The sequence below is a fragment of the Sylvia atricapilla genome, chromosome 21, assembly GCF_009819655.1.
Source record: "Sylvia atricapilla isolate bSylAtr1 chromosome 21, bSylAtr1.pri, whole genome shotgun sequence".
In the NCBI taxonomy this organism is placed as follows: Eukaryota; Metazoa; Chordata; class Aves; order Passeriformes; family Sylviidae; genus Sylvia; species Sylvia atricapilla.
Window position 1 is genome coordinate 131,381 of NC_089160.1, and position 22,813 is coordinate 154,193.

A 22,813-nucleotide genomic window follows, 5' to 3' on the forward strand; every position below is an offset into this window, starting at 1 on the left:
CCTGTGCAACCTGTGCCAGTGCCTCACCCCCCCCCCCCCCCCCCCCCCCAAAAAAAAAAAAAAAGATTTCCTCTTTCTGTCTAACCCAAACACACCATAGGTCACTTTAAAACTGTTGCCCTTTGTCCTGTCTGGACATGCCCTGTGAAAAACTCTCCTTTTGGAACCTCCTTGATATATTGAAATTCTACTTTAGGGTCTCCCTGGACCCATGTCTTCTTCAGGCTGAAGAACCCCCCATTTCACAACCTGTCTCCACAGCAGATGGTTTTCAGCCCTCAGAGCATCTCTGTGGTCTCCTCAACCTGCTCTAACAGCACCACATCATCCTTGTGCTGGAGACCCTGGAGCTGGAGCCAGCACTCCTGGGCATCTCACCAGAGCAGAGCAGAGCAGAGCAGAGCAGAGCAGAGCAGAGCAGATCGGGAGAAGCTCGCTCCCTCATCCTGCTGCCCACCCTGCTGGGGATGCACTCAGGACATGGATGACTCTCCAGGCTGTCAGCACATTTGTGTGCACGTGGAAGTGTGTGTACAAGTAAGTGTGTGGAGGCATCTGTGTGTGTGCTTGGTCATGCCTCCGTGTGTCACAATATGCCCATATAGTTGCATGGCAATGGTGCACATGCTCACCTGTGCCTGGGATGTGCACAAAAATGTGTGTGGCCACGGTGTGAATGCTCACCCGTGCGAGCCATGTGCCAGCCCTTGTCCATGTGGGGAATGCACAAATATGTGCACAGTGGTAGTGCATGTGCTCATCCATGCCCACACACATCTGTGTGCATGCACGTGGTGCATGTGCTTTCCCATGCCTGGGGTGTGCAGGCTCGTGCATTGCTCTGTGGCCACAGACATGGGCATGGAAACCGTGCATGTGCCTGCTTGTGCATATGTGGATGGTGTACACACGTGTGTGGCCATGATGCCTGTACATGTGCTGGCCCTGGCCACGTGGGCGGCGTGCACACAGGTGCACTGCAGTGATGCATGTGCTCTCCCATATCCCTGCATGTGCACATGTGAGGGGAGCATCCCTTTGTGCACGGTGGCAGTGCACGTGCACACCCATGCCAGAGCCGTGCATGAGCGAAAGTGCGTGTGCACACGTATGTGCAGGACGGCGGTATGGGTGCGCGTGCCCACGCCTGGGCTGTGCGCGCCTGGACGGGTGCGGGAGTGTGCACATGTATGTGCTCAGTGGCGGTGCGTGAGCACACGCGCGCCGGGTGTGCCCGCCGTCCCCGCGCGGGCGGGCAGCGCACACGTGTGTGCACGTGCGCTCCCGTGCCCGCGCGGGTGCCGCACGCGGATGCGCGCGGCGGCGCGCGGGTGCCCGCTGTGCCCGCATGCTCGGGGCCGTGCGTGGGCCGCCCGCGCCGCGCAGCAGCGCCCGCCGCGCCGAGCAGGCCGGGGCTTGCGGCAGGGGCAGGGCCGGGGCCGCTTGCGGAGACACGTCCCGGCGGGGCCGGGGGGCGCTGCGGACGGCGGGCCGGAGGAAGAGCGACCTTGCACCAGCGGCGGCGGCGGCTCGGGTCGTGCAAGGTGCGTGCGGGGCGGGGGGCGCTCCGCCTTCCCCAGCACGGGCGTGCTGCGGGATGCTCGGCGGGGATCCGGCACCCGGCAGCCCTGGGGCTGGAGGAGGCGATGCACTCAGGGAGCTGCGGGAGATCAGCAGCGCTGCCCTCACTCCCCCCGTCTCCTCTCCCCGCAACGCTGGTTGCTGCGCCGAGGCACGGCACCGCGGTTGCCGGCAGCCGCGGGGAAGGGGGAGGGCGCGGCGGAGCCGGCCCGCGGTAGGTGCGTTGGGCCCGGCACGGCGCCGTGGGTGCCCCCCGCTACCCCCGGCCCGGGCCCAGCAGCCCTGCTGCCGTCCAGGCTCGCTCGTCGAGGTACGTGTCCCCCAAGTCCCTCCTCAGCCCTCGGTGCCGGCAGGGATGCCGTGGGGAGATGGCTTCCCCGGCATGCGAGAATCCCGCGCTCGGCCCTCCATCCCAGCCCACCCGCAGTCACCTGCTCGGGGCTAGCGACCCATGGGCGCGGGAGGTTCACCCACACCCTTTCCCAGTTGTCGAAGCCAGACGGATGGCAGCGTCCAGCTGCTGCTTTTCGTGAGGATCCCTGCGCTGTCCCCGGCCACACAGGACAGTCCAGCATCTCGGGGGTGGGGAACAAGGGCGAATAGCACAGGCTGCGGGAAGGGGTTCCACCCCTCTCTATGCACCAATGTAACAACGCCCGAGCACGGGGCATCCACACTCTCCTGCGCCCAAGCCAGGGTCAACTTTGGGGTGCCAGGTAGGCTGAGGAATAGTTGGGACACTCTGAAAAAAGACACGGAAGGAAAACTTTGCCTGCAAGGGTGCCACCCTGAGTGTCGTTCTTGGCAAAGAAGCACCATCTCCCTTGATTTCTAGGATTGCACCTCCCAGCTGGTGGAGTCCTACAGGATGAGGGGCCATGTATGCCTCTTCAGGGCTCATGAATGCCTCTTCAGGGCTCTTCCTCCATTCCTATGTGTCCTTGTCTTCCCAGGGCTGTCATAGGAGGCTGCAGAGCTCTGAGCCAAGCCAGGCTGGAAGATGGCTGAGAAGCTGGTGCCTGGGGACCTGTTCTCGAGGAAGACCCGAGAATCAGTGCTGTCCCTGGACTCAGACAAGCTGGCACCCATTTCACCCGAGGTGGGTGGTGAGGAGTCGTCTGACAGTGAGGGCGAGCAGGAGGACAGTTCTCACAAGCTCATCCGGAAGGTTTCCACGTCGGGGCAGATGAGAAGCAAGGTCAGGGTTGAGGGATGCTGTGGGTGAAGGGTTGGCTGGGTGTGGGGTCACTGCTGATAATGGGGCAGGGGAATTTACCTTCTCTAGGGTATAAATCAGTGCCAGGTTCTTGCTGCTGGCAGACTTGACCCAGCAGAGCTGGGAGGGTTCTGGCCCGCTGTGCCCTGTGGGAGGGCACATAGCAACATGCACACTCCACAGTGGTAGTATCAGCATTGGTCCCATGGGGCTGTAAAGCATGGATTTTATCCCACTATCCAGGAACAGGGCCTGTCCCATACTCAGCACATTACCTTCATGCTGCATTTGTATTCCCTGGGTTCCTCTTACCTGTCCCTGGAAGAAGAGGACTCTTTTTGGGAGGCTCTGGCCCATGGATGCCCTGGGGCTGAGATTTAGGGTCATGACAGTTCTGTAGGCTCCTGGGATACCACACACTGCTGCAGGCACTGCATGTGCAGAGCTTTTTGGGTGGCAAAATGGAACCTGCATCTTTCCCAGTGCCCCAGATTAATTTGGCTGTGCTAGTTCCCCTGCAGGCCCCATTCCCATAGATCCAGTCCCCAGTAGTGGTTTGCTGGACAGATGGGAACACCTTTGAGGTTCAGATGAGACACCCATACTGCCCAGCCACTGGCATGAGAGTAGCTGGGGTGTGTGTGTATCAGTTTGCTCAGAAAAAGCTAGTTTGATAGTACTTACAAAATATGGGGTGTGGTACCTTTAGCCAAACAGGAGTGCATGGTCAGATGTCCCAGGTCGGGACAGCGAAATGCAGTACAGGGAGAAATAACCTGGGCCAAACGGCTAGGTGGGATGTGGGGACAGAAGGAGGTTTGGTGGGGGACATTTTGTGGAGGGAGGATGCAGACAGCATGCTGGGAGGATACTCTGGATGATATGCTGGGTGAGCGGTCCCTTTGCATCCACCTTTCAGCTGCGGGAAGGAGGTTATTGAGTGAGTCAAGGCAGTGCCTGCAGCATTGGGTGGCACATGGGGGCTGCTAGAAATTCCCCTACAGATCACTTCTGGTGCCAGCCACCCCTCAGTGGGGATTTGGTGGCTGTGCTTCTCCAGGGAAAGGAGAGAGCTCTGAAAACACAGTACAGACATGCAGTTGTGGAGCAGGAGGGTATCACCAGACTCTGGTGTTGGGTGCTGAGGGCATGAAGGAAGGGGAATGAGGCAGGTCTGGTGGTATCTGTGGGAATGCTTGGGGGTTGGGGCAGGCTCCCTTCCTGCTGTCCCTGCTTGGCTATTGTGCACTGGCAGGAGGATGGGGCAGAGGATGCCTGCCCAGAAGTATGGAAATTGCATGCTCCCAGCCTAGCACTGTGGGGTTTTCCCACTTGGCAGAAGAGTTTTCTGGGGCATGGGGCATTGAGGGGGCTCTTACTGAGTCCCTTTGATGGCTCAAGGAACATGCCTCAATTTACCCTTCTTTGAAGCAGGCTGGCACCAGGTCTGCCCTCTCCAAGTTGGCTGCCAGGTGGGTGTAACGGGGTATGCTGGGTGCAGGGTGTTGGGGGTGAGGCATAGTGGGAAGCCAGGTCAGTGGGCAGGGTCATGGGATGCTTAGTTCTGTGTGTGAGCCCTCAGCACCCTTCCAGAAGGGGAGCAGTAGCCACTGAAATTTGCCATGCAGCACTTGCCATGCTGTGGGGCACAGGGACATCATGGGGACCCATCAATGCCAGGAATTCTGCAGGGAAGGGGCAGATGACTGAGCTATGCTCATGTCCTACAGCAGCAGCACAGGAACTTGAGCATGCTCTGAACCCCAGCCCAATCACCAAAGCCGCCCATACCACCAGCAGGTTCTGGCCTTGCTGCTGACAGGCTGCATATGGGGAAAGGCTGTCTCCCTACCTGCTGTGGCTGCTGCCCACATCCTGCCTGGCATCAGCAATTAGCCATGCAGGAGATGATGCTGTGCAGCATGCTGAGGAGGCAGGTGGTGTGATGGATGGGCAGGTGGAAAGGACCTGTCTGGGTTAACAAACCATGGAGCTGGGGGAGAGAATGAGAGCTGGCAGGGCTGGAGCTGAAGGGGCCTGAAAGTGAGCTGTGTATGCCTCCCTCACCACCTCTGTGTTTCCAGTGTTGGGGTTCAGTGTTTTTCCTGAGGATGCCTTTGCCCTGGCCCAGATGGGCAGGACCACACTTGCCAGCCTAGCCTCTGGTTGGATAGACTCCTTCCTTCCCTATGGAGATAAAGATTTTGAATGAGATTGCTGCTGCCACCCAGGTCGGGCTCACAGCCCTGACATGGCACATGTGCTGCGTGGCACTCCAGCCACAGCCACAGTGTGCCATGGTAGGCACCTTCCTGGGCGACACCCCTGTCTTGACATCCTTGTCACCCAGGTGGGGCTGGGGTAAGGAATCATTGCCTGCACCCCAGGGCAGGTACCTAAAGAACACAATATGGGAGAATTCAGTGCCAGGGTGGCAGCTCCTGAGACAGCAGGTGGTGGGGGGTGTCAGGGCACACTGTCCTATTTTGGGTCATATGTGGCAGGTGGTGTGCTGGACAGGGTCTATAGGAGCGTGCCATGTTGAGGGGCTGGGAAAGGTCAGGACCCCCACCCCACTGCCTATCCACACTGACTGGGGAGACCTTGGTATCTGGTGATGGAAGCAGGCAGCTTCTCCCACTCCAGGCTGCTGTCCAGCCCCTTGGACAGGAGTAGGTGAGGATCATTTCAGGTTTGCTGAATCCTTCAGATTGCTGCTCCCCAATCCCAGTGCTTCTGCCCATGAATGCCCATGCCCCCACATCCTTTCCTCAAGTCTCCACATCAATCACATTACCCCACTACATACCTCCAGGCTGGAATTGCAGACACCCTGTGGGGTGCTTTCTGACAGCATTGGGCGTGGAGGCGGCAAACTCATTGTGCTCAGTGACAAAACCAGCTGCCAGATGCAGGTGTCCCCGCTGGACTGAAAGGCTCCAGGATGGATGGGGTCTTGCTGACGTCATTCACGTCCCCCACCCCAATGCAGCTGGGGGCTGTCAGTTGCCTGTACCAGGTTTTAGGTGTGCGAGGGCAAAGTGGGAGGAGGATGTGGTGCTGCTTCCCAGCATTTGTCCCCTTAGGGCTGTGCGTGGAGAGAAGGCAAAGGGGAGAGAGGGGGCACTGGTTCTGGGGTGCACTAACACATTTGAGTTTCTAGGGGTGGTGGATCACATCCTGCCCATGCGGCTCGGGCTTTTGTTTCCTGGCACTGCCTCAGCACTGGCTCTCCCAGCAGCCGAGTGTGGACAGAGAATGATCCAGTAGTGCTGTTTGGTTCAGCGAGCAACAGGTCCTTGGGTGATTGCACCAGAGCTGGGAGGTGGAGGCACCAAGGAGGCACAGTGGAGTGCATGTCAGGGATCCAGGATTGCCCATGGCATGCATGGGCATGGCCACGGTGGGCAAGGGCCACATGGCTTGTCAGTTATTTGGAAAGGGGGATCGTGTTCCTGAATTCCTGATCTTGAGATACATCACAGCTGCTTGGTGGGGCTGAGGGACCCACCAGAATCCTCCAGGTCAGTGGGGTTATTGGTACTGTGGGGAATGAGGGCCTCTTGTCCTTGCTGCAGGCACTGAGCATTTTGCAGACTCAGGGTGCGCCAGGAATGGGGCAAGCTGTACCTGTGCATATTGGAGTATTGGGCAGCTGTAGGGAGCCTGGTGAGGCAGTGCTGTAGAGCCAGGCTGTGGGTCAGGCTGTCCACCAAGCGCTAAATCCTGGCCAAAAGATTAAGAAAGCTAGGTAAAGCTTTCCAGGCCTGGACCCAGCCAGGCAAGGCCCCTAAAACTGTAACCAAGGTGTCCCACGTTTTTGAAAGGGAAGGTACAGCAAAGAGGGAACCAGGCTCTCTTCAGTGGTGTCCGCCAATGGATAGAGATGAAAAAATAGGAAATTGCACCTCAACACAAGAGAACACTGTCTGAGACCAGGGAGGCTGGGCTTGCTCTCATTAATCAGGGCTCGCCAAGCTGGTGCCTGGGGTGTGAAGATAGTCCCACTGTCACTAGCTGGATGTTTATGAGGTTTCTCAAGCACTTTGCCCTCTCCCCACTCACTTTTTCCATTATGTGAATGTTGCACTTGCCCATCAGCTCTTGCCCACCCCTGCTGGGCAGAGTGGGAGGCCTGGGCTCACCAGCATTGAGGCATAAGGAGCAGCAGGGAACTAGCACAGGTTGGCTGATGGGATGCCTGCCAGCAGAATGCTTGGGGCCCTGTGTGGTAGATAGGGAAGCATGACCTCATTTTTAAGAAGCAGTTGCTGGATGATGTGCTTTATGGGGGTTGCCTTTTTTCTGGGGGATCCATTCCTCATTCCTCTCCTGTTAATTCTCTGTCCCCTTTCCCCTTGCCTTGTGGGCATGATGTGATGGCTCATCAGGACTGGTGCTGGAATCTCCTTTTAAGCATCCACTCAGCATGAGGAAGGCATATTGTGGTTGGTCCTGCAATGGCAGAAAGCTTCATCCTCTGGAAGCAGCTGAGCCTGTGAGGCCATAGCACCCGTCAGGCACTGAGCCCCCTGACTGCCCAGTCCCGGAAGAGCTCTGCTGTGTCACAAAGCCTGATAAGGTTTCCAACTGACTGCAGCCCATGGGGTGCCTAGCAGCTGGTGGAAGCCCTGCAGCTGGGCTGTTTGAGGTCTGCCAGCTTTCCTCTGCTGTCCTGATGCCTGCTGGCTCAGCTGAGGGATGAGCTTTGATGCAACTGGACTCCAGCTTGTGCCCAGTGGGCTGCTGCACTTGGAGCAAGAGGGTGGCTGCCTGGAATGATGCTGGTGCAATGCAGGTTGGTGTATTGTCAGGTTATCCTCTTTCCCTTCTCCTCCTACTGGGTGAGGTATCGTGTGGTCACAGGGACAAGTATATTCTTTCAGGAGTGGTGCAGGGTGGCCAGCTGTGTGGGCAGACAGTGTGGTGCTCACCAGCCATATGTGACAGCATTCCTGAGCAACAATCTTCCTGGCTCTTCTCCAGGCACTCATTTGCTGTCCAAGCTGATCCCAGCAGGAAAACCCTCCTGCCCCAGCTGTAGTTAGCCCTGCCTGCACAATGGACTCTTCCCAGGAATGGTGGTGGCAGAGCTGGGAGAGTGGGGTGACAGAACAAAGCAGCATCCTGGGGCTCTGCTTTAGGAGTGAAGGAAGAGCTAGCATTTCAGGTTGTAGCCTGACCTGGAAGAATCCCTGCTGGAGGGTGCTGAGCTCTCCTGGGCTGCTATTCAAGACCCCTGCTTATGCTGAGCCTGTGGCATGATGGCCTCTGGGAACCAGCCCAGTCCTGGCACAGCAGGTAGTTGGTCATCCTCGCAGGACCATTTTTACCTGTGTTCCCTCTCAGGCTCCGCTGCCACTGCCACTTTAGCTGCATCTGAGGTGGCAGTGTGTCTGCGGATGCTGTATGGTTTCATTCTTGTCTTTGCCTTCCTGCCCTGTGCCTGTGGGATACCCCCAGTGCTGGTGCTGAGTCCCTCGGGCTGGAGAGAGCAGGGAGGGATCTCAGTATGGGGCAGTGGAGTGCTGGGACAGAGCCCTGTAGGGGAGCTGGCCTCTGGCTAACTGCTGGGCAGGTTGTACATGGCTCTGGATGTGCTGCCTTGGTTGCTGAGATGGGACCAACACTGGCTTTGCTGAGGCTCTCTGCAGTGCTGCTTGGGGCACTCCAGACAGAAAAGCTGTAGTTGGGGTGAGTGGAGGGGCTTGGGTTTGTTTTGGGGTGTGGGTGACACACTGTGTTTTCAGCTGTGCAGGTGCAGACCTCCCTGCCCAGAGGCCAGGGGCTCCAAGTGTCCCTAAAACTATCCAGGAAGAAGAGGCAGTCCCTGTGCTGCAGGTGCTCAGCTCCAGCTCTTTCGAGCTCTAGGGTACTAACAGCCACTTACTATATTATTGTGGTGACCCTGGTGCCCTGGACAGGGCTTCAGGGAGCCAGCACAGCAGTGGTGATGCCACCCTGGCATGATCTGTCTGCCTTTGCCATCCCCACCCCTTTCCTCTTTGCAAAGAGGAAACACTGGGCTCACCCAGCAATGCTGCTGCAGTGTGGCTTCCCACTGTGTGGCTGGGCCTGCTGCTGTCCTTGGCCATCAGGTGCCTCTCAGGTCTCCTCCTGTTGTTCATTCCAAAAGCAGGAGTCCAAAACCATGGAACCTGCTCCTCAGCTAGAGCAGGTGCTGCTGGCTGAGACACATTGTGGAATCCCTGCAGCCCCTCAGCATAATACCCAGTGTCTGGCCTTGGCAGGATGGACCATAGTACCTGCCCAGCCTGAGAGAGGGACTTCCCAGTGGTGCTCCATGGTTTGCCCCCAGTTCCTCCCCCTCACAATGCCCCTGGCCCTTGGTTTCTCCTCTCCTCGGAGTGTCTTCATTGTCACAGGACTCAGTGACAGGCCCTGTCTCCCCTATGGAATACTGACCTTACCTGCCATTTGCTCTGCCCCACACCTCAAGGTTATTGGCTGCTGAACCCCAAACTTAAGCGGGGGGACAAGCGGATGTCTCACCCTCTTGACTCTGGACCTCCCTTTGGCTCCTGGAAATAAACCTGCTGGAACTGATCTGGTGTCAAGGCCTTCTGCCTTTCCTGGCTGAGCTAACCACGTGGTGTGTGTGGAAGTGTGAGCTTGACTGCTTCACCTGAGTTTCCCCAAGCGGCCTTTCCACTGGAGAGGCTTATTGAGATCTAGGCTCCAGCTCGACTCCTAAATTCCACAATGCCACAACTCATGGTCAAAAAGTGAGGCAGGTGGGTGGCTTACCACAGTGAGATCCCAAACCAGCCCTCCGGCACCCCAGATTTGTGTGCCTGCCCATGGGACAGCTGGGCTCCTGGGCTTATTTTGGAAAGGGGGCATGCCTTATTTTCCCCAGGGAGGGTTTGTGTGGCCCCACACTGGCACCAGTGGAACCTGTACCACACGGCGTCGCACATCAGGGATGATGGAGCCTGGATGGGCAACTGTTGACATGAGCTATGCAGCAATATGCTGCACATGGTAACACAGGGGGCTTGGGCTTTGATACCCAAAGCAGCCCCCAAGGGTGGGCGTGGAGAGAGATGCCCCTTGAGCTTCTCTGCACTGATTTTGCTGCCCCATGTTGGGATGGCTAGAGATTAGCCTGCATTGGTGGAAAACTGAGGCACACTTCCTCCAGCCATGGCATTGGAAGTGTTGTAAAACTCTGATGGGTGTTGTGGTGAAGGTGGGGGACTCCGCCTTTTAGGGCAGCTGCATATTGTCCCTGGGATGGCTAGGACTGTGACATCTCACAGCTGAGTGATGTCATTTTGCTGCTGTCAGGAGCTGCTGCTGGGGGTGTTTTGGCTCTGACTCTCCTTTCCAGGAGTGGGTATCATGCTCTCAGGCTGGCTTCCCTTGTTTTATCCTGCTACCCATGTGGCCCTGGAGTCAGGCAGAGTGCCTATGCCCAGCTGGCTCCAGCCCTTGCTGTGATAGCATTGAGGCACCATCACAGACCCACCTCTTCTTCCTTCTCCTTGTCATCCTACATCCTTTTCTCCTGCTGCCACCGCATGCCGCCACCTCCCTCAGCATCACAGCTTCTCACACCATTCCTCCTCCTGTCACACACTGCCTGTCCTTTGTATCAACAGCAATGACTGCAGCAAACACAGCACCTGCACCTGAGTGCAGCTAGGTGTGGTGAATGTGGTGTTTGGGGCTGTATCCCATCTGGCTATAGCAGGACCCTGGCTTGTCCCCTCCTGGGACAAAGACTGCTAGGGTGCATGGTTTGTGTGTGGATTTGGGGGTCACAGCTGGACCCCACTGGAAGGACCCCTCTGTGCTCTCACAGCTGAGAGGCCAGGGAAAGGACACAATGTGTTCTGGGGTGCTGAAACTGGGGACAACTGGGCTGTTTGAACCTGCAGCAACATTCCCAGGCATCATGGTGATTGACAACAACCAAACTCTGCACCAGTCTTGGGGAGTGATAAAGGCTTAAAACATCCCTCTTCAAACTCCAAGCTGGAAGAGAGCAAGGAACAACATGGTGGGTGCCCCAGGGGGGTTTGAGAGGGTTAGGCAATTGGGGAGTTGAGGCTCAGGGAGCACTCCAGGCAGAGTTTTAGCTTCTTTGTCGCTTTGAAGGCTCCTGCTGTTCCTGGTGCTTTGCCATCTGGCTCAGACCCCTGGGGCAGTAAATGAATGCTAAGACCTGGGGTTGGTGTGTTTGCAGGCTGGTGGGTGCCTAGGTGCCACCTCTTGCAGCACAGGCATTGGCACAGGAGTGCAGAGCCCCAGGGCCATGGTTCCTTTGCTGTGCCCTTATGCCCAGTGCTAATTTAAATTAAATGTGGCTTGTAATCATGTGCCTGGATTGGGTACAACTACTGTGGCAGCTAATTGCAGAGAAGCAGCCGAACAGAGCTGCCGGTGGTGTTTAAAGAAGATACAATCAAAGATGAGACAGTGCCAGAGCATCTCTGCCACCCTGCTCAGACTCATAGCCATGTTGCAAACACTAATTAATTGAGTTTTGTAAACATCACTTCGAGAAGGGTAAATATTGGCAGGTGCTGTGTTCGGGGAGGGCAAAGGATGGGCAGCCAGGTTGCAGTGATGCACTGTGCTGCAGAGGATGCTCGGCCTGCTGTGGGCTACCCTCAGCTCCAGGTTATCCCCTCCAAGGGCTGTGAGGGCAAGGCAGAGCTGGCTGCACGCCAGCTGTCTGCTCTCCAAGCTGGCTGGGGCCTCAGTGCCCAGGTAATGCCACTTCCAAGATGCAGTCCTGATATCTCTGGGGCACTGGTATCCTCTTAAAGGAAGCTCTCCTGGCTCCAGTTCTGCCCTTGGCTTCTAGGGAGCTGCAGCAGGGTGAGGATCTGCAGGCACTGCCCTGGGGATGGAGTGGAAACATCAACAGTGGAGGCTCTGCACTGCTGGAGACCTGCATCTTCCAGCCCTGCCATGCCCAGCAGCATCCTTCCAGATCACAGGGAGTGCCCAGGCGATGGTGGGCAGGGAATATAATTTGCCCTGCTACATGCAGCAGAGAGTGAGCCCCAGAATGTCCAATCTGTGCTCCTGGAGATCCAGGGACTGGTGTCACAGGGGGAAATGGTGGCTTGGTGATCCTGGTGGGCTATGGGAGCTCAGGACACTGTGGTCTCTGCAGAAGAGTGTAAAGGAGGGGCTGTTGCTGAAGCAGACGAGCTCCTTCCAGAGGTGGAAGAGACGATACTTCAAGCTGCGAGGCAGGACACTCTATTACGCTAAGGATGCCAAGGTAGGCTGGGGGGAAGCTGCCAGCATGCTCAGTCAGGGGCGACCTGAGCCTGCCAGCCCAGAGGGGATAGAGATCCCTGACTGGTGGACTGGGATTCTGGTTCTTCCTTCGCAGTCCCTGATCTTTGATGAGGTGGACTTATCTGATGCCAGTGTGGCCGAGACCAGCACCAAGAACATCAACAACAGTTTCACGGTGAGGGAGGTTGTGGGGCTACCAACTGCACCCTGTGGAGGCCTTGGCACCTTGTGGGGAGGCACTACAGACCTCCCTCATACCCCCAGAGCCATGGGGCACTCCATAGCATGACCTCCTGCCGCTGGAGGTGGCACTGGTGTGCCAGAGATCGCTGGGCTCTGTGCTGGGTTCTGGCTGGCCTGGCGGTGGCCTTGCAAGGGAACGTGGAGATGGTGGCTATTGCAGGTGATCACGCCATTCCGGAAGCTCATCCTGTGTGCGGAGAACCGGAAGGAGATGGAGGACTGGATCACTGCCCTGAAATCTGTCCAGAAATGGGAGATCCATGAGGTGATGTGGTCAGGGTGCTGTGTGGATCCGTATTTCCATGTAGAGTGTGTTTGCCTGACTGTGCCTTTGACTGCCAGACAAGAGCTACTGCCCTTGGCATAGCCCCACAAGGAAGACAGGAGTTGGGCTGGGAGGGCTTGGGGGGCCAGGAGGGAGGGAGTGCTGGCTGAGGGTCCCAGGCATTAATGGAGCAGGGCTGTGCCTCCAGGCCACACAGTTTAACATGGAGCACTTCTCGGGCATGCACAACTGGTACGCCTGCTCCCATGCCCGCCCCACCTTCTGCAACGTGTGTCGTGAAGCTCTTCCAGGGGTCACCTCCCATGGCCTCTCCTGTGAAGGTCAGTGCTGGGGTCCTGCTGGGAGGTGGGCAGGGCAGCCTTTCAAGGCTAGGCCACACCAAGATTGGTGCAGGGTGATACCCACTGCACAGATGCAGAGGGGTTTGGGACCAGGGATGTGCGTGCTGTGGGGACCTTCCCTGCTCCTCACTGCTCCCCACCATGCAGTCTGCAAGTTCAAGGCACACAAGCGCTGTGCCGTCAGAGCCACAAACAACTGCAAGTGGACGACTCTGGCCTCCATCGGCATTGAAATCATCGAGGATGAGGATGGGGTAAGCAGGGGACTCCCTGTCAGGGATCCTGGCTGGACAAATCTCCTGGCAGTACTGGCCTTGCTGTACCCAAATCAGGAATCAGGAAGAAACTGTAGCTGCTCCCTGCGCTGTGTGGGCTCTGGGCTTGACTCTTCAGGGGCATGGCTTGGGGACACCTCCTCTGGCACCTGTATCAGGATCCCTTTCTGCTGTCTAGGTGGGGCCACCTCCACAAATTTTCTGGGGACATGTCTGCCCTGCCTCACGTGCTGATAGCTTCAAGGGGCCAGACAGGCAGAAATGAGAGGACATAGGAGGGGTCCCAGACCTGCTTTGCCCTGGTGCATGGCACCACCTCCATGGTGCTTGGGGAAAGAGGTGGCCTATGACCGTTCCCTCAAGCATGCAGAATGCCGTTGGTGGCTTCCCTTCTCTGCAGGTGGCCATGCCCCATCAGTGGCTGGAGGGGAACTTGCCCGTCAGTGCACGCTGTGCTGTCTGTGACCGGACCTGTGGCAGTGTCCGGAGGCTGCAGGACTGGCGGTGTCTCTGGTGCAAGGCCATTGTAAGGATGTACCCATCCCTCTCCCCACCCCTCTCCCAGCACAGACAGCATTGCCCCTCTTGTGTGCATCTCTGGGAAAGCTGATGCTGGGGACTTGGGTACTGCATCCCCCAGCTTTGCTTATACAGGTGCTCCTGTGTTCCCAGGTTCACAGTGCCTGTAAGGAGCTCCTTGGCAAGAGGTGTCCCCTGGGCCAGTACAAAGTGTCCATCATCCCACCAACTGCCTTGAACAGCATTGATTCTGATGGTGAGTGGTGGTGGTGGGCACAGGGCTGGTCTGGTGGGGGTGACAGGCTGTTTGGAATAGGGCTCTGAGTTCTTTGAAGTCTTCTGGGGGCTTTGACTTGTGGGGCTGTGCCTGTTTTGTGGGTCAGTAGGAAGACCACCTTCAGTAGCCAGTGCCCCTCCCTTGGTTGAATGCTGCTTGTTGCCTTGCACTCTGCTTCAGGGCTTGGTGGTGTTCTGTGGGCTTTGGGGTGGCACACCTTGCCTGCATGTGGCTTTAGCTGCTCCTGCCATGCCACCTCTTGCAGTGGCTCAGGACATGGTCCCTCTCTGCTGGGATCAGTGGTGCCAGCTCTATAACCCTGTCTTCTGCTGCACCTCAATGGTTCAGCATCTCTCAAGTTAGGATTAAGCTGTTGCTTGGGTTATTTCTCAGTGTCTGAAGCTCAGCTGGTTTTTTGGTAGTGTTTTTTCTAGCTGTGCAGAACACAGCTTTGCCCTGGCATAGGACACTTCAGGGAGAAGCCATGTGGGGCATGAGGGGAGCCCCCCGGCTATCTCCTTCTCCTGAGGGGCCCAGCTGGCCTCTGCTGAGCAAAATCTCTTCTTCTGCTCTGGATATTTCTTTCTTCATTAATGCTTTTCACCACTCAGCTCAGGTGGTGGCTCATTTGCCTCTTGTTACTCATCAGGATGCTGTCAGGGTAACCATCACACGGCTGCTCCTCAGTTCCAGAGCCTTGGCTGCTGGTGGCTGATCCCTGGCAGCATTTCTGCCCTGTCCCTCTCCAGCAGCCCAGCCATCTGTGGCTGTGACTGTTGCCGGCCTGACTAGGAACAGCTTAGCAAGGCCTCCATCCCCCCTTGTTCTGCCATGCTGTCCTGCTGTAGCATATGGGTACTGCTGGCAGCAAGCTTTTCTGCTGCAGCCCACAACTCTGACTCAGCAGCTCCCAGTGCTTTATGTTACTGGTCTGCTTTACTTAGCTGGGCTGGGGGTAGAGACGGAGTGGTGGCCAGGCAAGGAGGGGGTGGGCTATGGGGATATTGCCCCCATGCTCTTGCTGTGGTGGGGGTGCAGGGGCTCCTGGTTGCAGCCCACAGGGCTCTGAGGGCAATGGCTGCAGGTCTGGTGCCAGTGGCCATGGCAGCTGATGCGGTCCCTGTTGCAGCATTGCTGGGTCTGCCAAGGGAAGGAGCCTGCATACACCAGCCAGAGGGCTGGGATGGCCAGGATGTGCCTGAGGCGGGTGCAGGCTCTGGGCCAGTTGTCAATCCTGCTCTGCCTTGGGCACATTTCTTTCTCCATCTCATTTCTTTAAAAGCACAATTCTTCCTCTTCCCTCTGTCCCTCATCATCTGGACATCCTCATCACTGCCCCTCCTGCCTCAGCAGCCCACAGGTTGGGCTCGGCACAGATGGAATGTCCACACAGCTCTCCTGAAGTGTGTGTGGGGAGTGAGAGCCTGGGCTCATGTGTTTGGGCTTACTGCAGGTTTCTGGAAAGCCACCTGCCCGTCGACCTGCTCCAGTCCTCTCCTGGCCTTTGTGAACTCCAAGAGCGGAGACAACCAGGGTGTCAAGTTTCTGCGCAAGTTCAAGCAGTTCCTCAACCCAGCCCAAGTCTTTGATCTCATGAATGGGGGTCCACACCTGGGGTAAGCACCAGCCTGAGCACCCTGGAATTGCCTTGGTGGGATCCTGGTGGGCACCTGGCACAGCACCCAGTCCCTCTCTCCTTGCCCCCACCCAGGCTGCGCCTCTTCCAGAAGTTCTCCACCTTCAGAATCCTGGTGTGTGGTGGGGATGGCAGCGTGGGTTGGGTACTCTCTGAGATTGATGCCCTTGGCCTCCATAAGCAGGTGAGTGCGAGTGCCTGGCACCATCCCTAGTGCTAGCACACTCTGTGTGCCCCAGGTGCTGCCAAGGAATGGACACAGCAGGGTTGGAGGTGTTACAGGTGCCCTTGGGGGCTGCTTTGAGCCCCCCCACTCTTGTCTCTCTCCTGCAGTGTCAGCTGGGTGTCCTGCCGCTGGGGACTGGTAATGACCTGGCACGGGTCCTGGGCTGGGGCAGCCTATGTGATGATGACACTCAGCTGCTGCAGATCCTGGAGAAGCTGGAAAGGGCAACCACCAAGATGCTGGACCGGTGAGCAGGGCACAGGATACATGCCTCTCTATCCCCCCTACCTTGGCATCTCTTGGACAGCCTGTCCCAGTTCCTTGCCTGTCCCTGTGCTAGGGGGCCAGGAGATGGCAAGCAGCCATGGTCTCTGCTTGGCAGGTGGAGTGTGCTGACCTATGAGGCCCCTAAGCAGTCCCCCTCAGGCCTGAAGGAGGAGGAAAATGGGGACTCCAACATCCAGGTGGGAACTGTTGGCACTTGAGGGCTTGAGATGGGGAGGACAGGCTGGAGGGTGGGTTCCCGTTCAACCCAGTTCAGGGACACACAGGGAGAGGATGGCACAGGAAGAGGTCATGCTGGCGATCCCTGGGGATTTGGTCTATGAGGGGGCTGGCAGTTTGCTGCATGCAATGAAATGACCCTGGCAGGTGTCAGCCTGGTATGTGCAGTTGGGAGCAGGCAGAAGGTGAGGTAGAGCTAGCCTGAGGTAGAGCTAGCTGCTTTGGACTCTTCTGTGCGCTCCCCATCAGCCCTTTGCCTCAGTTTCCCTCCTGATGTGACTGACCTCCCCTCTGCCCAGCAGCATGGGAATGACTGCCCTCAGTGGTGGGGAGTGGGCTGATCATCCCAAGTTCAAGGCTGTCTGGGTAAAGCTCCATCCCTGAGCTGGGCACATGCCAGGGTGGAAAGGCTCCAGCTGTCTCCACCTGTGCTCCCCAGGTCCAGATCTCCCATTATGCCGACTCTGTTGCCTTCCACCTGACCAAGATCCTGGAGTCAGACAAGCACTCAGTGGTGATCTCCTCTGCAAAGTAAGGAGGAGGCTGTTGATGGGAGTGCCAGAGCCCCTTTGCTGGGCTGGAGCTTGTCCCCAGGACCACTGCACCCCCCTCGGCCAGGATGTCCCAACTAGCTGCCAGCAGCTGCCAGCTGTGCTGGTTCCTGGCAGATAATCCTGGCACTGCCCTATGGAGCAGCGGGTGTTATCTCAGCAGCCCCTCTAGGTGGCATCTGTGCCTTGCTGGCCATGCTGTGCCCCTCTTGACCTCCAGCCACTTGCATTGGCAGGTTCCTCTGCGGCACTGTCAATGACTTTGTTACTGAAGTTGGGCGGGCTTACAGGAGGGCAACGGAGAACAAGCAGGAGGCTGAGCTGATGGCACGGAAGGTGTGTTTCGGGGGAACTGGAGGGCTGGGTCAAGCTGGTGGCACAGCTCCTGAGCAGGGAAGGGGCTGCTCTGTAGGCCTGTGCCCTTGTTGTGTATGTATTGTCTGTGCTTGGGGTGCCAAGGCATGGGGAGTCCAGGTGCTTGGGGGTGTCCAGGCACAGTGCCCAGGGAAGCATCCAGCACTGGTGGGGGGCAGCAGCTTGTGCCAGGTGCTCAGTGGGATAAGTGTCCCACAGTGTGTGATGCTGAATGAAAAGCTGGACTCGCTGGTGCGGGAGCTGAATGAGGAGGCTCAGGCCGTCATAGTCCCTGAAGAAATGACACAGGCCACCCATGCTGATGTCACGGACCAAGAGAAAGCTAGCAGCTTCAACCCCAGCCCCATGCCTCGCATCTTCAAATCCAAGGAGCAACTCATGCTGCGGGCAAACAGCCTGAAGAAAGCCCTGAGGCAAATCATTGAGCAAACAGAGAAAGGTGAGGGAGTGATGGGAGCTGGCAGCTTCCTCGATGCTGCAGCAACCTAGCAGGGGCTGTGGAGCCACGGTGGGTTGGTGCTGCACCCGTGCCTTTGTTCTCGCCTGGGATTCTTGGGATGGCAGCAGTGACCCCGCCCTGGGCCCTTCCTGGTACTAGCCCACAGGGCTGACATGAGGAGGGGCCACAGGGCTGCACAGACTCCCTGTCATACCCCTCTTTGGATCCAGCTGTGGATGAGCAGAACAAGCAGACCCAAGCCTACCAGGGCAGTGTGGGCCCCAGCAAGGACAGCTCGGAGGAGCTCAACAAGGAGGAGGAGAAGCTCAGTAAGATGCCAGCAGGGCACGTGGCATTTTGTGGGGGCATGGGGGTGAGCAGTGGGATGAGCTCAGGGTGAGAACCCATGTGGCATCTACCTCCCTGTCCACCCTGGCCAGGCTCTCGGCAGGTGATGGTGACCTCTGCATCTTCCTCCATCATCCTGGACCGACCAGACACGTTTGGCAGCTTGCAGTTCCCTGAAGACCCCAGCAACCTGTGAGTTGGGTGTTCTGTGTGCCCCAGGGACCCTGGCCCACTCTTGCTGCCCATCACAGAGCAGGAGCAGAGCTGGTACCATGCTGCCCCTTTGAGGAGGCTTCTGCAGCAGTATGGCATCCCTGGTACCAGGCCCTCCCTCGCCAAGCAGTGCCCATGCTGGGGGAGCCTGCCTGTGCATGGTGTGGGATCTCTGGCTGATGCTTGGAGCTGGGTGCTCCTGTCTGCAGGCAGGTCCTGGCTGTGCCATGGGTGTCCCACCCTGGTGACTGAGGAAAACGCAGCCATCCCTGCTAGTTTTGGTCAGGTTTCCCAGTGCCAGCTGTGCTGCTCCAGTGGGTGTCACATCACATCCTCTGGTGCCAACCCAGAGTCACCAATATGCAGCTGCTGGTCAACCTGTTTGCTGTTCCCTGTTTGCTGCTTTCAGCCACTTCTCGGAGAAATGCGTCATGAATAACTACTTTGGCATTGGTCTGGATGCAAAGATCTCCCTGGAGTTCAACAACAAACGTGATGAGCACCCCAAGAAGTGCAGGTTGGCTGTAACCCCCAGATTTCCCTAAGGAAAAGCATGTACCCCTGGCTCTTCAGTGCCTGCACCAGGAGGGACCATCATGATGCTGGGAGCCATAGGGGTGACTCGGTGCTACTGTGCTGGGGATCCTTCCTGCACTAGATTTTGTACCTCCACCCATTACTGGGATAAGCACCATTTGGTGGCAGCTGAAAACACCCCAGAAAGGGTGAAGACATGAGGGCTTGGTGGGATTTACTTGCTCTGCACCTGGAGAGAGGGACATTGCCATGCTGGCATGGAAGGGTCAATATGTGGGTGCAACATGCTGCACCTTTGCTATCTTGGGAGGTAGCAGGAATTGAGGAAACTAAGGTAGGGCCAAGAGTCCAGGACTGTTCAGCACGGTGCCCTGGGAGGGGTGTGGAGCCTGTGACAGGCAGTGGGGAGCCCACAGCCCCTCATCTGATTCACTTTGCCCCACAGCAGCCGCACCAAGAACATGATGTGGTATGGGGTGCTAGGCACGAAGGAGCTTCTTCAGCGCACCTACAAGAACCTGGAGCAGCGGGTACAGCTGGAGGTACAGGGCTGGGAGAACAGGGACAGGGTGGGAGGAGCAGCATTAGAGCAGCCCCCCAGGCTTAGTCTTCTCTTGCAGTGTGACGGGGTGCCTATCTCGCTGCCCAGCTTGCAGGGTATTGCTGTCCTCAACATCCCCAGCTATGCTGGGGGCATCAACTTCTGGGGAGGCACCAAGGAAGACAACGTGAGTGCCAGTACCATGAGATGAGTTGGGTGGCATAGTGTCCTTTCCCCAGTCATAAGAACATCTAGGGCTGGAGTGTCCCTGCCTTGGATACATGTGGGGGAAAAGCTGGGTTCCAGAATGAGCCCATTTTGGAAGTCTCATGTGTAGTGGTCCTTTACAGAACTTTGGGGCCCCATCCTTCGATGACAAGAAGCTGGAGGTGGTGGCGGTCTTTGGCAGCATCCAGATGGCTGTGTCACGGGTCATCAACCTCCAGCACCATCGCATTGCACAGGTAGTGGGAAGGGACCCTGCAGGACCCCAAGTGGTGCCTAAACGCTTTTGAGGCAGCAGTGGAGCCTGAGGCAGTGCGGCTCTGCTCAGCTTGTCAGCTATTGATGCCACCCCTGGGCTGTCTGCCCCACAGTGCCGCATGGTGAAGATCACCATCCGGGGGGATGAGGGTGTCCCTGTGCAGGTGGATGGAGAGGCCTGGATCCAGCCACCTGGCATCATCAAAATCCAGCACAAGAACAGAGCTCAAATGCTGACAAGGGACCGGGTGAGACTGGGGTGCTCAGCAAGACCATGCTGGATTGTGGGGAGGTATGACTGTCTCAGAGGGACGATGTCTGTCCCCTGCAGGCATTTGAAAGCACCCTCAAGTCTTGGGAGGACAAACAGAAAGGGGAGAGCTACCGAGCAGCCACCCGGCCACGTCTCAGCTCCCAGCAGTCCATGGAGTACCTGACCGAGGAGGAGAACAGCCTCTTGCAGCAGGTCTCACGGGTTGCCGAGACCCTCATTGCCAGGTCAGACTGTGGAAAGGGGAATATGGTGGGCACAGGGAAGGGGAAACTGCTGAGGCCATGCCAAGGTGCCTGCCCAGCCCAGGGGAGCCCTGGCAGCTCCAGCCCCTGCCACCCACAGGATCCATGAGGCAGCCAAGGCTCACAAAGCTGTGGAGCAGGAGCTGGCGCATGCAGTCAATGCCAGCTCCCTGGCACTGAGTGAAGCTCTCTCCCACAAAGCTGCTGGCACCTCAGAGGTGAGCAAGGAGTGTAAGGCAGCCTTTACCCAGGCCCCATGGGGCCCTGCCGCTCAAGGGGTTATCCATCTGTGCCCCAGTTTCTCAGCAGGAATATGGCTGTGGAGGTGGTGCTGAGCATCAAGGAACTGTGGGCTGAGACCAGGGCATTCCTGGAAGGGAAGACGGTGAGTGAAGGACTGGAGAGCACCCAAAGCTCCCCAAGGCTGGTACCTCTGGGGATAGCAGCAGGGTTGGGTATGGTCCCTGTCCCCCACAGCTGGACTCGCCACAGGAGGAGGAGGCACTTCACGGCCCCCTGTGTGTGCTGGGCCAGGAGTTGCAACGGCTGCTGGACATCCACTGGCTGGGCCCTATCGCTCACCCTGCTGAGGAGGTGGGTACACAGGGACTAGGGTCTGGAACAGCCCACTGTCTGGTCTCAGGTAGCATCCCACCAAGCCTGGCTTCTCACAGGAAGGTGCCAGCAGTGCCAACAAGGGCAGCTTTAAGCTTCGCCTCAACATTCCCAAGCCCAGGAAAGAGAAGGACAAGCTGCAGAAGCAGAAGGCCAACAGTGCGCTCCCAGGTAAAGTGAGAAGTATGCCAGGGAGAACAGGTGGTGCAGTCCATCCTAGAAAGAACCCGCCTGTCCTGACCTATCCCCCCATCTCCTGTCCTGGGCATGCTGGGAAAGAATCCTCAGGAAGGGGGTATAGGGCATCACCTAGCTGCCTGGGGGTATCACCTTTGTCACCAAGAGCCCCTTACAGCTTTTTCTCATATCAGACATGCAGAGCACCCAACCCCATAACTACTTGGCTAGCAGGAGAAGGGGGCTCTGGTACAGCTCAGACCTTTGGATAAGTCCTTTGTCCACAGCTGGTTTAGGGGGAGCAGCTCAGGTGATCTGTAAGTAAGCCAAGAAGAGGAGAGACCTCTGCAGCCTGAGCAGGCTGTGGCCTCTGGCCCTGCTGGAGCCAGGGGTGGGAGGGGGTGTGCTGACTGCTGACCACAGGCTGCCATCACTGCTGCCTGCCCTGCTGCGTCCCACTGCCTCCACAGGCCCCAGCAGTCCTGTCCCACCACTGTGGTTTTCCTCCCTGCTAGCAGACAAGTGGGGCTCCGAGGAGGTGGCGGCTTGGCTGGAAGCACTCGGTTTAGGGGAATACAGAGACATTTTTGTCCGGCATGACATCCAGGGCTCAGAGTTGATTCTGCTGGAGAGGAGAGACCTTAAGGTACAATCCCCTTGTGCCTCCTGAGGGACCCCCAGCCCTGGGGAGCATGGTGTCCTCCATCCCTTCTCTCCCTATCCCTCTTGGTGGCAAGTCAGTCCTACATCTAGGTCTGCAGAGTTGAGCTTGTGCACAGGGGTGGGGAAGCAGGGGAGGGGGGTAGCGTTGGTCCTCCAGCTTTGCAAGGCTCCTACATACACCTGTCCAAAGCAGTATCAACAGCACCCTACCCTCACCTGCATTCAGGCATGGGGATGTGCTTTCATGAGGACAGAGGGCTTCAAGCAAGCACTATGCTCCAGCAAGGGAGAGCATGGGGAGCCAGGGTGTGCCCCATGCTCCACTCTGTGGTTTGACCAGCAACAGCCAAGAGATGCCCCTGGCAAATACATCACTGCCTTTTTCTCTTTCCTGCAGGACCTGGGGATCACCAAAGTGGGCCATATGAAGAGGATCCTTCAGGCCATTAAGGAGCTCAGCAACCTGCCCTAGGCTGACAGTAGGGCAGCAGCCCAGCCCAGCTGCTGGGTGGGTGCTGCCCTCAGGGAACAGGGGTTGGGTAGGGAAACAGGTCCCTGCCCCTGCCCCATATGTATGGAGCCCCCCCGCTTGCCTCGCTTTATCTGTCTGTCCCCAGTGCCCCTGGAGCCACTGCTTCTCCCCCAGCCTACAGGGCTGGAGACACTGAAGTGGAGGTCTAACCTGATGGGTGATGTGGTCTGACCACCAGGCCAGCCCCATCAGGGTCACTATAGGAGCTGGGGTCACCCTCTGTGTGCTCAAGCTGGAGCCAAAGCAAAGTTTCCCCTTCCCTACGTGGGTATTTATGCTGTGTAAATATTTGGAGAGAAGATACTCATTGCTGCTGCTCACATAGTGTCATTACTAAGGGGAAGGTGAGGGTGGGGAGGAGGGGATTGAGAATACCTTTCCAGCCTTCAGGAATACCTTTCCCTGAGCTTTCTGCTCCACACCTGTCACCTTGCTGT

The 22,813-nt window shown here is 57.6% G+C and overlaps 1 protein-coding gene across 5 annotated transcripts; it reads left to right on the top strand.

Annotated features, from left to right (window-relative positions):
- The first annotated feature begins 1,505 nt into the window (after positions 1-1,505).
- DGKK (diacylglycerol kinase kappa) lies at positions 1,506-22,696 on the top strand. 5 transcript variants are annotated; one of them, XM_066333797.1, is made up of 30 exons: positions 1,506-1,544; positions 2,535-2,779; positions 11,949-12,059; positions 12,174-12,254; positions 12,483-12,587; positions 12,796-12,928; positions 13,097-13,203; positions 13,625-13,750; positions 13,897-13,999; positions 15,474-15,636; positions 15,732-15,840; positions 15,990-16,129; positions 16,265-16,346; positions 16,826-16,917; positions 17,174-17,273; positions 17,511-17,751; positions 17,982-18,080; positions 18,192-18,291; positions 18,722-18,829; positions 19,298-19,391; positions 19,470-19,577; positions 19,741-19,854; positions 19,987-20,121; positions 20,205-20,371; positions 20,490-20,607; positions 20,688-20,774; positions 20,867-20,983; positions 21,064-21,175; positions 21,652-21,827; positions 22,242-22,696. In XM_066333797.1, exons 2-30 carry the CDS (start codon positions 2,582-2,584, stop codon positions 22,314-22,316), a joined length of 3,501 nt encoding a protein of 1,166 aa, XP_066189894.1. In that variant the 5' UTR covers positions 1,506-1,544; positions 2,535-2,581; the 3' UTR covers positions 22,317-22,696. The 5 variants fall into 5 exon arrangements, with proteins under 5 accessions (XP_066189894.1, XP_066189893.1, XP_066189895.1 ...); XM_066333796.1 differs by having other exon boundaries at positions 1,507-1,544; positions 19,295-19,391; XM_066333798.1 differs by having other exon boundaries at positions 1,508-1,544; positions 19,295-19,391; positions 21,697-21,827.
- The last annotated feature ends 117 nt before the right edge of the window (positions 22,697-22,813 follow it).